The sequence below is a fragment of the Tachyglossus aculeatus genome, chromosome 17 (genome assembly GCF_015852505.1).
Source record: "Tachyglossus aculeatus isolate mTacAcu1 chromosome 17, mTacAcu1.pri, whole genome shotgun sequence".
NCBI classification, from domain to species: domain Eukaryota; kingdom Metazoa; phylum Chordata; class Mammalia; order Monotremata; family Tachyglossidae; genus Tachyglossus; species Tachyglossus aculeatus.
Genome location: NC_052082.1, coordinates 54,778,579 through 54,794,499, shown reverse-complemented (window position 1 = coordinate 54,794,499; position 15,921 = coordinate 54,778,579). Strand labels below are relative to the sequence as shown.

General features: G+C 44.9%; 1 protein-coding gene across 3 annotated transcripts in view; it reads left to right on the top strand.

Annotated features, from left to right (window-relative positions):
• The window catches only part of PITPNM3 (PITPNM family member 3), a 196,123-nt gene that overhangs the window by 95,755 nt on the left and 84,447 nt on the right, over positions 1-15,921 (top strand). For all 3 annotated transcript variants that reach the window (XM_038759618.1, XM_038759619.1, XM_038759617.1), the window contains exon 4: positions 733-780. In XM_038759618.1, coding sequence (XP_038615546.1) covers positions 733-780 — 48 coding nt within the window. The remainder of the gene's footprint in view (positions 1-732; positions 781-15,921) is intronic.

The following is a 15,921-nucleotide window of genomic DNA, read 5'->3' as shown; positions in this document are numbered from 1 at the left end:
TATTTTGTTTTGTTGTCTGTCTCCCCCTTCTAGACTGTGAGCCCATTGTTGGGTAGGGACCATCTCTGTATGTTGCCAACTTGTACTTCCCAAGCACTTAGTACAGTGCTCTGCACACAGTAAGCACTCAATAAATATGATTGAATGAATGAATTTTCTTGTATCCACCCCAGCTTTTAGTTCAGTGTCTGGCACTTAGTAAGCGCTTAACAGACACCATAATTGTTGTTATTATTATGGGAGTTGTATTTAGCTCTGTGATACTGGTGCAGTGGGGAACAAGTTGATTCTGAAGACAGCCCTTCTTACCACAAAGGACCCCCATCTAAATCTAGAGAAACTCTACAGCTGTTTTACACTCACGTCAAGTGAGAGTGAAGGTGTTCATGGGTAATTTTATACCCACTCTCTAACTACTCAATCACCTCACCCCCCTCCTACCTCACCTCGCTACTCTCCTACTATATAACCCAGCCCCCACACTTCATTTCTCTAATGCCAACCTACCCGCTGTCCCTCGAGCTCATCTATCTCACCCACATCCTGCCTCTGGCCTGGAACGCTCTCCACGTGAGCCCCACATGGGACCTGGACTGTGTGCAACCAATGCCTAATAAGGGTCTAGCAAATATATTTATTATTATGATTTCAGCTGCACCTGCTTTGCAAATTGCCCATGCTAATCAGAAAGAGCCGAATGTTGGTATAACAAAGTTTATTTTGCTTTTTCAGGAGAAGAGCCGGCATTTTGTACCTCCAGCCTTCTTCAGGAAAAACAACGTGAGTTGATGGAGTCTGCACTTTTTGACTCTTTTTCTTTGAATTTATTCCCATGAGAATTGTAATGCCAGGATCAATCTCAAATATGAATCAGTTTCCACATGTCACTTTGGGTTGTGGTAATTTCTTTTTTTCACTGGGGAGGTGGGGGGTCAAATGGTGAATCAAATGAGCAACCCATTTTTAAGGAATTATGGTAATGAAATCTGTGACCTTGGGCAAGTCACTTAACTTCAAAGTGCCTCAGTTTCCTCATCTGTGAAATGGGAATTAAGACTGACCCCCCTTCCCCTGCATGTGGGTCCCTTACATTTTCCTGAAAAGGCCCTGCTACCTCTCTAAACCTTTAGAAGTAAAGATGTGAATGACCTAAAATCTGGCCAACGTTTAGTATTGACTTTCCTGAAAAGCTCCAAGAATCTGGGATTCATAGGTTCACAGGCACCCGGTTTGAGCCCGCTGTATTTTTGAAAACCTGTTTTCAGGCCAGCCCATTGGTGACCTTGTTTGTTACTCCGAGATATTGAAACCGACCCATTACAGTGTGCTATTCAGCCCTCACCCTGTCTGTGAGGAAACCCGAGTTCAACTTGGTGCACTTCAACATCAACCGTTTCACAAGCTCCTCTCTCGCTGCTGTTCAATCCCGAATGGTTTTCTGCGTCCAAGAGATAAGCCGGAAGTTGGGCAGTGAATGTGTCTGTTATATTGTTATAGTGTACTCTCCCAAGCGCTTAGTACAGTAGTCTGCACACAGTATGTGCTCAATAAATACAATTGACTGACTGTTAAAAAAATGACTGTTGGGCTTGGTTAGTCAAAGGTGTTTGTTGGCTGTATGTGGAGTGCAAAGCACTGTACTAAAGCAGTGAGAGAGAAGCAGCTTGACCTAACGGAGGGAGCCCAGGCTAGGGAGATAGAGGACTTGGGTTCTAATCCTCACTCTATCACCTGCCTGCTGTGTGACCGTGGGCCAAACACTTCACTTCTCTGGGCCTCAGTTGCCTCTTCTGCAAAATGGGGATTCAATACCTGTTCTCCCTCCTACTCAGACCATGAGCCCACATAAAACCTGATGACTTCATGTCTACCCTGGTACTTAGTCCAGTACTTGGCACATAGCAAATACATAACAAATACCACAATTACTATCCGTTTGATGATCTAGGAGCTTTGGGAATAGATTGACAACAAAGCAGCCAGAGGCAAACAGCTGCTTCTCTCCAAAGGAGACAGACTCCCTCTTGGTTTCCTCTCTTCAGTGCATCCCAGGCATCCTATTATTTTTGTGGTATTAAGGGCTTACTATGTGCCAGGCACTGTTCTAACAGCTTGGTAGATACAAGCTAATCAGGACACATTTCCTGTCCCACTTGGGGCTCACAGTCTTAACCCCCATTTTACAGAAGAGGTATCTGAGGCACAGAGAAGTGAAGTGACTTGCCCCAGGTCACAAACCAGATGAGTGGTGGAACTGGGACTAGAACCCAGGTCCTTCTGACTCCCAGGCCCATGCTCTATCCATCAGGCTGTACCTTCCAGCTATGCCTTTCCCATGACCAACAAGTTTCACCGTTTTCGCCTCCAAAAGCAGATCTCAGACGGTGAGGGACCCAGCTCTGAATCTATTAAAACATTCTTTATCATCGGCAGAGAGAAAACATATGTTATCAGCTTTATGCGAACATATTTGTCTCGACAGATTAAGTTATTATAAACAGCTCGGCAGGGTAGGAACAGATGGTCCTCCCGACATGATTTCGGGAGGGAACCCAGCAGTGAAGATGTGGTTTTCCTCAGGGAGCAGGCTACCATTTGCTGTCCATCATGTAGTTTCTGAATTTATTTAAGGTTAAGCCTCTTTTTTCTTAAATGGTATTTCTTAAGCGCTTACTCTGTGCCAGACACTATATTAAGCGCAAGGGTAAATACCACTTAATCAGGGTAGACACAGTTCATGACCCACATGGGGCTCACTGTCTTAATCCCTGTTTTACAGGTGTGGTAACTGAGGCACAGGCTGCAAAATGACTTGCCCAAGGTCACACAGCAGACAAGTGGCAGAGCTGGGATTAGAACCCAGATCCTTCAGACTTGCAGGCACAGGCTCTGTCTACTGGGCCATGCTGCTTCTCTTCACTTGAGTTTCTTTATTGTCTGCTGGGATAGATAATGGGGGTGGTAATACTATTGCATCTGACCTGATTATCTTGCCTCTACTATAGTGCTTAATACAGAGCTTGGCTCACAGTAAATGCTTAGCAAATACCACAGTTATTACTAGGCGGGTCCCCTATCTCTCTCCATCTCTCTGGAATGTGGGGAGAAGTTGAAGTTATGATAAAAGGTGAACAACATGGCAGATGGCAGGATCTAACCAACTTCCACTTGGAAAGCAGCGTATGGGTAGGATCTTCCTCAGGGACTCAGACTCCATTCATTAGGTATCCATCACACGGCCTCTGGCTGCTCCCTGGGAGATCTGAGGAGACATCAGCCTGAGGCGCCAAGCCGGCTGGCCACGGAACCGTGTTGGCTCAGGAAGTGATTAGAGGTTGGATTTAATCGACGAGGAAATGGAAATGAATGGCAGCCTCAAGTGCAGTTCTGTCCTAACAGGTTTGAATGAAAGAAGGATTAAGTTTTCTTAGGGTCTGCAGGCAGATTAAGAGAAGCAGCGTGGTGCAGTGGAAAGAGCTTGGGCTTTGGAGTCAGAGGTCATGGGTTCAAATCCTGGCTCCACCAATTGTCAGCTGTGTGACTTTGGGCAAGTCACTTCACTTCTCTGGGCCTCAGTTACCACATCTGTAAAATGGAGATTAAGACTGTGAGCCCCCCCCATGGGACAACCTGATCACCTTGTAACCCCCCCCAGCGCTTAGTACAGTGCTTTGTACATAGTAAGTGCCTAATAAATGCCACCATCATTATTATTGTTATTATTGCAACTTGCTTCTTTTAAGGTCTTGTCTTATGCTATCAAGTCATTTCCAACCCATAGAGACACCACAGACACATCTCTCCCAGAACACCCCGCTCTCCATCTGCAATCATTCCGGTAGTGTATCCATAGAGTTTTCTTGGTAAAAATGTGGACGTGGTTTACCACTGCCGCCTTCCACACAGTAAATTCGGGTCTCTGCAGATTGTAGCAGATTGCCTTCCATTCGCTAGCACTGCACAAGCTAGAAAAGGACTGGGCAGGCCTCTGCTTGACTCTCCCTCCCGTAGTGGAGACTGGTAGAGGACTGGAAACTCTCCAGGTGGGACCCTGAGGGGGTTCTTTTAAGGTACTGCAGTTTAATTTTTCTGGTCAGAGAGAACATTAAAAGGCCTTTCCCCCCACCCCACCCCCGCCAAATGCCTGTTTTTCAGGCTACTTGGGGATTTCATTCATCACTCCCTTTTGTATGTGGTTGCTTGTTCCTGGCAATGGGCTTTTTATTTATTTATAGTATTTGTTAAGCACTTAAAAATGTGTCAAACACTGTTCTAAGTGCTGTGGTATGAGAAACAGCGTGGCTTAGTGGAAAGAGCATGGGCTTGAAAGTCAGAAGATGTGGGTTCTAAACACACCTCTGCCACTTGTCTGCTGTGTGACCTTGGGCAAGCCACTTAACTTCTCTATGCTTCAGTTACCTCATCAGTAGAATGGGGATTAAGACTGTGAGCCCCATATGGGACAACCTGGTTATCTTTTATCTACCCCAGCACTTAGAACAGTGTTTGGCACATAGTAAATGCTTAACAAATACCATTATTATTATTATTATTATACATTAATTAGGTTGGGCACAGTCCCTGTCCTGCAAGGGCATCATAGTCTAAGTAGGAGGGAGAACAGATATTTAATCCACATTTTGCAGATGAACTGAGGTACAGAGATGTTAAGTGACTTGCCCAAGGTCACTCAGCAAACAGTGGATGGATCTGGGATTAGAACCCCGGTCCTTTGATTCCCAGACCCGGGCTCCATCCACTAGCCTATGTTACAGGACTCCAGTGTCAATTCCAAGATTTCACAGCCTCTTTCTGCCAAGCCCCAACAAGTACGTCTTAATTGTGATTATGAACACTGCAAACAGTTGCAGACCTGCTATATTTAGCCGCGCTTTAATGAGCTTAATGGTGGTAGACAAAAGTTTCATGCATGTTCTCAGCCTGTCTGTCTCCCAGAGAGGCCTAGAAGGCCCTGCTGTTTTCATAATTACTCCTTACAGTTTATAAATAAGAACTGCACATGCTGCTAATCAGAGAGACCAAATCTGGAGGGGAGGGAGCCTGTTTTGGGGGTGTGTAACTTAATACAGTAATCCCTGAATTCTGTCCTATTTTACCCAATCTTTGACGATCATATAAAGTTTCTGTGATCTTGATAACTACAATGGGAAGTGGCTAGTTGAAGAGCAACAGTGTGTTAATTGGGAGAAAAATCAGAAGACATTTTATAATCATTATTATTATTATTATTATGGTCTTTGTTAAGCACTTACTACACATCAAGCGCTGTGTACAGTCCTGGGTTAGATACAAGCTCTTCAGGTTGGACACAGTCTCCACATGGGGTTCACAGTCTAAGTAGGAGGGAGAACATGTATTTAATCTCCATTTTACAGTTGAGGAAATGGAGGGACAGAGAAGTTCATCATCATCATCATCATCAATCGTATTTATTGAGCGCTTACTATGTGCAGAACTGTACTAAGCACTTGGGAAGTACAAATTGGCAACATCTAGAGACAGTCCCTACCCAAGTTCAGTACCCCTCGTCCCCCTCTCCATCCCCCCGTCTTACCTCCTTCCCTTCCCCACAGCACCTGTATATATGTATATATGGTTGTACATATTTATTACTCTATTTATTTATTTATTTATTTATTTTACTTGTACATTTCTATCCTACTTATTTTATTTTGTTGGTATGTTTGGTTCTGTTCTCTGTCTCCCCCTTTTAGACTGTGAGCCCACTGTTGGGTAGGGACTGTCTCTATGTGATGCCAATTTGTACTTCCCAAGCGCTTAGTACAGTGCTCTGCACATAGTAAGCGCTCAATAAATACGATTGATTGATTGATTGATTGACTTCCCCAAGGTCACACAGCAGGCTGTTGGAAGAGCCTGGTTTAGAACCTAGGTTCTCCAACTTCCAGGCCTGAGCTCTTTCCACTAGGCCACGTTGCTTCTTTTGTGATCATTATCATCAATGGTATTTACTGAGCACTTACTGTGGGCAGAACACTGCACTAAGTAGTTGGGAAACTACAATTCCACAGAATCTGTAGACTCGTTCCCTGCCCACAACAGTCTAGAGGAGAAGAGTGTTCTTCGATCAAAGAGCGGTGTGAACAGAGTGAGTCAGGAGTACAGTCTGTTGAATGAAAGCATGCAGCTCTTTGTGAAATTCATGAGCAGAATTGACTCTTGACCACTCCTTAGGTCTTAATAGTATTTGTTAAGCAAGGTCACACAGCAGACAAGTGGTGGAGCCATATTAGAACACATGTCCTCTGACTCCCAAGCCTGTGCTCTTTCCACTAAGCAAGAGCCAGAGGACCTGGGTTCTAATTCTGACTCTGCCATTTTCCAGCTGTGGCGAGACTTTGGGAGAATCATTCAACTTCTCTGAGCCTCGGTTTCCTCATCAATCAAATGACAGTTGAAGGCCTGTTTTCCTGCCCGCTTAGACTGCAAGGCCCATATGGGAAAGGGACAGCATCCGACCTGATTATTGTGTACTTACCCCAGCCCTTAGCACAGTGCTTGACATGTAGCAAGCTCTTGATATATACCACCATTATCATTAACTCTCCACATCTACCTGAATGGGTTCAGTTTATGCTGAACACAAAGCAACAGGTCTAAGTGCAAATCTACCAAGAAAGCTGAAGTCCCAGATGAGGCTTATTTCTCATTCTGAGGGAGAATGCAGAGGTGCAGTGGGTAATCTTGGCTTTTTAAAGAGTGGTATGGTACATCGATAATTATAGGCAGCTCTCACAGTGAGTATGTTCTCATAGGCTGTGATTAATCGGGGCAAAAATAGACACTCCTTGCAGCAGTTGGTGGGAGATGATTTTGCTGAGCACACTGTGATCGAGAGGGAGAAAGGGACAATGGAGAAGCAGCTTGGCTTATTGGTTGGAACCTGGGCCCTAAGTCAGAAGGACTTGGATTCCAATCCCTTCTCTGCCACATGTCCACTGTGTGACCTTGGGCAAGTCAGTTCACTTCTCTGTGCCTCAGTTACTTCATCCAAAAATGGAGATTAAGACCGTGAGCCTCATGTGGGATAAGAGACTGTGTCCAACCTGATTAGCTTGTATTTACCCCAGTGCTTTGAACAGTGCCTGGCACATAGTAAGCACTTAAAAATTCCATTAAAAAAAAGAGATACATGATGGTCCAGGCCCATAAATTCAGAATTTTCCGAGAGAAACATGATTGATACCCCCCACCCCACCCCGGGGATTGCAGGACAGGAGGCTCCTGAAGTTGAGAATAAAGAGCTTTCTCGGCTTGGAGGAGAGTTGGCTTCTTGGAGGGAATTTTCAGATCTTGGGGCCCTTGTCATAAATAGGGAAGGAATTAAATCCAGTTTATGTGCTCTTATTCTTCCGGTAAATAGATCGCAGTTCCCCAAGTTGTGCATGAGCTTGTTTGAGAGCTTATAATGGCCTCTCCGTTTCTCTTCACTACATTTCTAGGGTATTGTCTCGGCTTTCTCAAGCACTTAGGAAGGCTGGAGGAGAGTACGTGCTCTATAAGAGCCTGTTCTGTTTAAACAGGAAATAAATAGCCGGAGCGACTGTGGGGATGGGGCATCAATTCCTCCATGACAGCACTGTACTAAGTGCTTGGGAAGTGCAACAGAACCAAGAGACATGTTCCCTGCCTACAAGGAGCTGACACTCTGATGAGTGTCAGGGGCAGATATAGTTCCTCCTGAGACATCCTGTTGCCATCGATGGAAGTAGAATATGAGGCTGTGTGGACCAGTTTTCTGACCCAATAATAATCATAACATTCAGTGCCTATTATATGTTAAGCCCTGGGGTAGGTACAGTCAGCTCTAACACAGTCCCACGCAGTCTAAGGTGTGGGGAGAATGACATTTAATTCCCATTTGACAGATGAGGAAACCGAGGCCCAGAGAAGCGAGGACTGACATCACATCCCAACTCTCCTGCTTGTCTACTGTGACCTTGGGCAAGTCACTTCACTTCTATGTGTCAGCCAGTCATATTTATGGAGTGCTTAGTGTGTGCGGAACACTGTACTAAGCACTTGGGAGAGTACAATATTTATTCAATCGTGTTTATTGAGTCCTTACTGTGTGCAGAGCACTGTCATAAAAGCCCTTGGAAAGTACAGTACGGAAATAAAGAGAGACAATCCCTGCCCACAATGGATTTACAGTACCAGTTACCTCATCTGTAAAATGGAGATTACAGCTGCAAGCCCCGCAGGGACATGGATTATGTCCAACCTGATTAGCCTGTAACTACTCCAATGCTTAGTACAGCATCTGGCACATAGTAAGCACTTTACGAATACCGTTAAAAAATAAGTGGCAGAGACGGGATTAGAACCGAGATAGCTTTACTCCCAGGCCTGGACTCTTTCTACCGGGCCCTGCTTCTATTCAGAAATGGGTTTTTCATGTACTAACGCAGGTTCTGAAATGACAGTCATCGGGGCAGGATCTTGATAATTGCAAAGGAATCTATCCCTTCTGGTCTTGACCAATGGCTTCCCCTGCTTCTCACCCACCCCCATATCTTAATGGAAGATATGTGTCTCAGACAAATCAGAATATTCTTGCTGTCTCATGGGAATAATGAGCTTGTGTTTGGGAAGCACAGTGCCTTTGTGAAATAATATTACCATCGGCGGGTGTGAAAACAAACACCTCCAGGTCCCTGCTATGCCAGCAAATCCCAACCCTCTACCACGAACCAAAATAGGAACCCAGACGGCCTTTTATTAATTGCCTCCCGGAGACTGATTATTTTCCCTTTCCCTTTTATAACTCTCATAGAAATGCAAAACTCTTCCTTGGTTACGCTTCCTCCCATGGCAGTGGGATGAGATAATTGCCCACAATTATCACCGAGAAGCAGTGTGGCTTAGTGGAAAGAGCCTGGGCTTGGGTCAGAGGTTGTGGGTTCTAATCCTGGCTCAGCTACTTGTCTGCTGTGTGACTTTGGGCAAGTCATTTAACTTTGTGCCTCAGTAACTTGATATGTAAAATGGGGATTAAGACTGTAAACCCCACATGGGACAACCTGCTTACCTTGTATCTACCCCAGTGCTAGAACAGTGCTTGGCACATAGTAAATTCTCAACAAATACCATAATTATTATTATAGTTATCATTATTATTACTGTCAAGTTTCAGAGGGAGCATGTGTTATTGGGGAGCAAGCAGGAATCATAGTCAATCAATGGGATTTGCTGAGTGCTTACTCAGCAGAGCTCTGTACTAAACTCTTGGGAGAGTATAAAACAACAGAGTTGGTAGACACATTCCCTTTTTTTTATGGTATTTGTTAAGTGTTTACTATGTGCCCAGTTGGACACAGTCTCTGTGCCCCATGGGGCTCACAGATTTAATCTCCATTTTACAGGTGAGGTAACTGAGCCACAGAGAAGTGAAAAGACTTGCCCAAGGTCACACAGCAGACAAGTGGCAGAGTCAGGACTAGAACCCAGGTCCTTCTGACTCCAAGGCCCATGATCCTAACCACTAGGCCATGCTGCTTCTCCTCTCACAGTGAGCTCACAGTCCAGGTTGCGGCTCAGAAACCATTAATCAATCAATCAATCATATTTATTGAGCGCTTACTGTGTGCAGAGCACTGTACTAAGCACTTGGGAAGTACAAGTCGGCAACACATAGAGACAGTCCCTACCCAACAGCGGGTCATTGCAAACCATTCTGCTTTGCTGTCTCCCCCTCTCATCTTCGTTGTACTTTCTCCCCAGAGCTCCCTCTTTTTCTCCCTCTCCTCTCCCCACAAAACTGTCTCTTTCTCTCGCCTCACCTTGCACCAAAGCTCACATTAGAGAAGCAGCATGGCCTAGTGGATAGAGCACAGGCCTGAGGGTCAGAAGGACCTGGGTTCTAATTCTGGTTCTGCCACTCATCTGCTGTTTGACCTTGGGCAAGACGCTTCTCTTCTCTGTGCCTCAATTACATCATCTGTGAAGTGGGGATTGAGATTGTGAGCCCCATGGGGAACAGAGACTCTGTCCAATCCAATTTGCGTGTATCCACCCCAGCGCTTAGTACAGCGTATGGCACAAATTAAACACTTAACAAATACCACAATTATTATTATTATTGTTGTGGTTGTTCTCAGAATTCCTACAGCTTTAGAACATGGAGCATGGTTTAGTGGAAAGAGCACGGGTTTGGGAGTCAGAGGTTGTGGGTTCTAATACTGGCTCCGCCACTTGTCAGCTGTGTGACTTTGGGCAAGTCACTTAATTTCTCTGTGCCTGTTACCTCATCTGAAAAATGGGGATTAAGACTGTGAGCCCCATGTGGGACAACCTGATAACCATATATCTACCCTAGTGCTTAGAACAGTGCTTGGAGCATAGTAAGCGCTTAACAAATACCATTATTATTATTCTGAGCTGTTACCCAAATCCCTTGTGACGACCCACAGGTGATTCTAAGTTGATGGAGTGGTGGATGCAAATTCCATCAGCTTTCTCTTTCAGAAAATCACACTTCATATTCCCAGACTTGTCTGTTCATGTTCACTCCTCTGCCCAAAGTAGACATTCGATAGATTGAATTGATAGTGACAATGATGACTCAGGAAGATGGGAACCAAAATATCCCAGAGGCCTCTGCTTTTGTCTCATGTGACTGGAAGGAGAGAGAGAGAGAGAGAGAGAGAGAGAGAGAGAGAGAGAGAGAGAGAGGGAGGATGGACAGGTGTTTGTTTTTTTTAAAGGAGGAAGAAGTTCTTCAGGACAGTTTTTGATCTTTTTGTTTAGGACCAAGAGGACAGTTGAGAATGGATTTTAAGTTTCCTTGGGGATTTGCCTTCATCCTAATTCCTTGAATTGGTGGATGGCTTTCATTTTTTCAAAGGTCTTCCATGCCAATAATAGTAATAATTGTGGTATTCGTTAAGTGCTTACTACATGCCAGGCACTGTACTAAGCACTGGGTTAGAATCAAGGAAATTGGATTGTACACAGCCTGCACCCCACATAGGGCTCACAGTCTTAATCTCCATTTTCCAGATGAGGTAACTGAAGCCCAAAGAAGTGAACTGACTTGTCCAAGGTCAGACTAGTAGCCGAGCCGGCATTAGAACCCAGGTCCTTCTGACTCCTAGGCCCGTGCTTTATCCACTAAGCCATGCTGCTTCTCCTTTTGTCTCACAACATTCTTGTGAGGTAGGGAGACTCAGGTATTTTAATTCCCATTTTACGGTGAGGAAGCTGAGGCAGAGAGAGGTGAAGTGACTCACCTGGGGTTACACTGCAAGCCACTGAGGGGAGCTGGGAGTAGAACTCAGGTCTCCTGGCCCCCAGCCTGATGATCTTTCCAGCTGCACTCTCTCATTGTACTAGAAAGCTGGACTCAGGACGAACTCTGACCTCTAACCCTGAGGTGGCCGATCTGGATGCAAAACCTCGAGGACTACTTTCATGTCATGTAAACTTGGGCAAGTAATTTAACGTTGCACCGAAGCTCACATTAGGCAAGCAACGTGGCCTAGTGGATAGAGCACAGCCTGGGAGTCAGAAGGACCTGGGTTCTAATCCTGCTCTGCCACTCATCTGCCGTGTGACCTTGGTCAAGACACTTCATTTCTCAGTGCCTCAATTACCTCATCTGTAGAATGGTGATGAAGACTGTGATCACCATGTGGGACAGTGACTGTGATCACCATGTGGTACAGTGACTGTGTCCAACCTGACTGCTTGTATCTATGCCAGCCCTTAGTATAGTGACCGGAATATTCATTCATTCAATCATATTTATTGAGCACTTACTGTGTGCAGAGCACTGTACGAAGCACTTGGGAAGTACAAGTTGGCAACATATAAAGATGGTCCCTGCCCAACAGCAGGCTCACAGTCTAGAAGGGGGAGACAGAGAACAAAACAAAACATAGGAATTGCTTAACAAATACCGTAGAAAAAAACCCAAAAAATGAGTTTACAGCCTGGGTACCGGGAGGTAATGAGGGAGCAAGTTTCTGCAGTGGAAATGGTATTTACTGAACATGCCCTTTGGGCAAGGCACTATACCAAGGGCTTGGGAAACCTCATAAGGAGCTTACACTCTCACGGGGGCAGGGAAGATCCCAAATTATTTGCAACTAGGGGTTGTTGGCAGAGGGTCATCAGAAATTCTGGTAGGGGGGTGGGGGCTTGGACAAGAGGCCTGTTGTTCAGGAGTGACGTGGAGAGCTTTGCACATTTAACTAAGAAGCGGCAGGGAAGTTGGATTGACAGATGTCAGGCCGAAAAGGAACCACAAACACACCTCTTTGTCAAGAGCTAAAGATACCCGTCATCGAGCAGGGGCGTCTGTCACTTGGAGAACTCAACAGAATAGCCCATCTTCGTCGTCTCTGGAAACACAGCCTAACTTATTTTCTGTAATTATACTTTTTTATCACAGTGATTACGAGCTGAGCGAATGGACCAAATTGCTAGGTTCCTCGGGAAGGCAGATTGTTTCAATGCCAAGCCACTCGGAAGCGGGGGAAGGAAATCTCCATGTGAATAGAAGAGTTATTGTACGCTCGGGCAAAGATACTCACTTGGAAAGGCTTCTGGAGAAACTCGCCCTCTGGAATTCATCGTCCTAGCAAGGCACCAGTTATATATGTGTATATATATATATATATATATATATATATATATATATATATATATATATATATATATATATATATATATATATACACATATATATGTGTGTGTGTGTGTGTGTGTGTGTGTGTGTGTGTACATGCTTGAAAGCACACCTGTTCTTTTTTCTTTAATGGCATTTAGGTGCTTACTAGGTGCCAGGCACTCTACTAACTGCTGGGCTGATTACAAGGTTGTCATTTTAGGATACTGTCCCTACCACACATGACATTTAGCGTGGCTCAGTGGAAAGAGCATGGGCTTTGGAGTCAGAGATCATGGGTTCGAATCTCATCTGTGCCAGGTGTCAGCTGTGTGACTTTGGGCAAGTCACTTAACTTCTCTGTGCCTCAGTTACCCCATCTGTAAAATGGGGATTAAAACTGTGAGCCCCCCATAGGACAACCTTATCACCTTGTAACCTCCCCAGTGCTTAGAACAGTGCTTGGCACATAGTAAACGCTTAACAAATACCATCATTATTATTATTATTATTTACAGTCTTAATCCCCATTTTATTTACAGATGAGGTAACTGAGGCACAGAGAAGAGAAGTAAGTTGCCCAAGGTCACGCAGGAGACAAGTGGCTGAGCAGGATTAGAACCCAGGTCCTTCTAACTCCCAGGCCCGTGCTCTATCCACTAGGCCACGCTGCTTCTCTAGCTACACTGGTTTTCTAGCAGCATTCATTTTAGACTGTGTGCTGAGAAATTACCATCATTTTCGATTATTAGTTTATTTGGACCGCTATGAATCAACACCTTATCGGGGCAAGAGAGTTTGCATACGCTAATGAAGCTTAGAGCTATGCCATTGAGAGATATTCTCTCATCAGGGTTACCAATAACGGAGAGGTCTAAGCCAAAGCATCCAAGTTGATTCGCCTTCTAATCCTGGCTCCACCACTTGTCAGCTGTGTGACTTCAGGCAACTCACTTAACTTCTCTGTGCCTCAGTTCCCTCATCTGTAAAATGGGGATTAAGTCTGTGAGCCCCATGTGGGACAACCTGATTACCTTGTATCTACCTCAGTGCTTAGAACAGTGCTTGGCACATAGTAAGCACTTAACAAATACCAACATTATTATTATTATTATTATATGCTGGACAGCAGCAGCATGGGAAAGAGTCAGATGTGGATGATCAAGTGATCAAAATGTTGATCAAAGACAGGGGCAGAGACTAAAGTTTTTATTGCGCAGAAGGCGGCAGTGGTATACCAGTTCTGTGTTTTTTACCAAGAAAACTATGGATACACATACCAGAATGACCATAGATGAGCAAAGATAGGATGATCTGGAGAAAATATGGCCACAGAGGCCCTAAGGATCGATAAGGATTCGACGGCATTTGATGATGATGATGAGCGGTGTTACATCCATGTGCTTACCTTTCTGGTGCTTAAGGCCGAGCAGATGGGAGAGTGAGAGGGACAAGAAGGATGGAGACGGGAGAAGGAGGTGATGTTAGTCACTTAACTTCTCTGTGCCTGAGTTACCTCATCTGTGAAATGGGGATGAAGACTGTGAGCCCCACCTGGGACAACCTGATAACCTTGTATCTCCCCGAGTGCTTAAAATAGTGGTTGGCACATAGTAAGTGTTTAAGAAATACCACCATTCTTATTATATTAGGGTCAGCAGTCTGGACAAAGGCCACTGGCCAGAGAGGAATCCTGGGTTGGGCCTTTGTTCAACTATGTCTCCCGGAATTCCTTTCTGTCCTCAATCGGCAGTCCCTGCCCAAACTTTCTCTTCTTCTGGCTCCTCCCTCTCCACCTTCTCGCTCCATCTTCCTAAGCACTCAAGCCTTTCTGATCTTGGGAGAAGCAAAGAGGCCAAGTCTGTATTAGTTAAGAGTGGGGGCACTTTTGGATGGGAGAGGGAAAGAATGAAACACGTATATCTATCGGTTGCTCTGAATCTCCCTGATTTGAGCCATTCTCTAACAGTCTGCAGTCAGTGATCAAGGGTCTGTTGCTTCGTTCAATCAATCAGTCAGTGGCATTGATTGAGTGCTTACTGTGTGCAAAACACTGTATGAATGGGTAGGGAGGGTACAATACAATAGAGTTGGTAGACAAGGTCCCTGCCTTTGTAAATCATTTTCAACTCTCCCTCACAACTTGAATTCCCCTTTTAGATTTTAAATTCCTGGAAGGCCGGTATAATGTCTACTAACTCTATTGTATCAGTCAATGGTATTTATTGAGCTCTCACTGTGTGAACAGCACTGTACTAAGTGCTTGGGAGCCTACAATACAACAGAGTTGGTAGACATATTCCCTGCCCTCTATGAGCTGACAGTCTATTAGAACAGTGTTTGGCACGTAATAAGCGCTTAACACGTATCATAATTATTATTGTACTCTCCCAGATGCTTAGTTCAGTGTTCTGCCCAGAATAAGCCCTCAGGAAATGCTATTGATTGATTTTTTTTTCCTCTCCCGCATGATTCCGTTTAGAATTACAATCACGACTGCCCTTTGGTCGAAAGCTCAGCCTGGTATGTGATTACTTTATTCACAACCATAATTTGAATAATGATGCGATTAGCATACATTGCAATAAAGAGGCTATAAATAAAGTCACAGAGAAATGTAAATCACCACAATCCCTTCAAAGGGGCCCACTCCATTAAGATCAGCCTTATTTTTGCCTCATTAAATGGCTCTCGGTGGTAATAAAACACATAGTTTGCCCTTATTCCGATTCGTTTCAGTGGTTAATGCGATTTTCCTGCCATCTTCCGGAGTGGGTCAGATCACCGCCGTTCCCTCTTCTGTGGAGCTACGGCTGTGGGATTGTATAGTGCACAGTCATTGGCAGTTGACCGTGGAAGCCTTTGGTTCATTTGGCTTCTGGGACAAGGTCCCAGGTCACTATGTTCGTGATGGTGAAAGTTTCTGTAGTTGCAAATCCCCTTATGCCCTGGCCAGCGGCTAAACCATTTCTATCATCCACTTGGGCATTACACCAGGGGATGTTTTGGATTCAATGGCATTTGGGGTGGGACACCTGGCAAGATGGTGCCCCTGGAGTAGGAGTCGTACTAATAAATAATTGTGGTATTTATGTGCTTACTGTGTGCCAGGCACTGTCCTAAGCGCTGGGGTGGTTACAAGCAAATTGTGTTGGACCCAGTCCCTGTCCCACGTGGGGCTCACAGTTTCAATCCCCATTTCACAGATGAGGTAACTGAGGCACAGAAAAGTGAAGTGTCTTACCCAAGGTCACACAGCAGACAAGTGG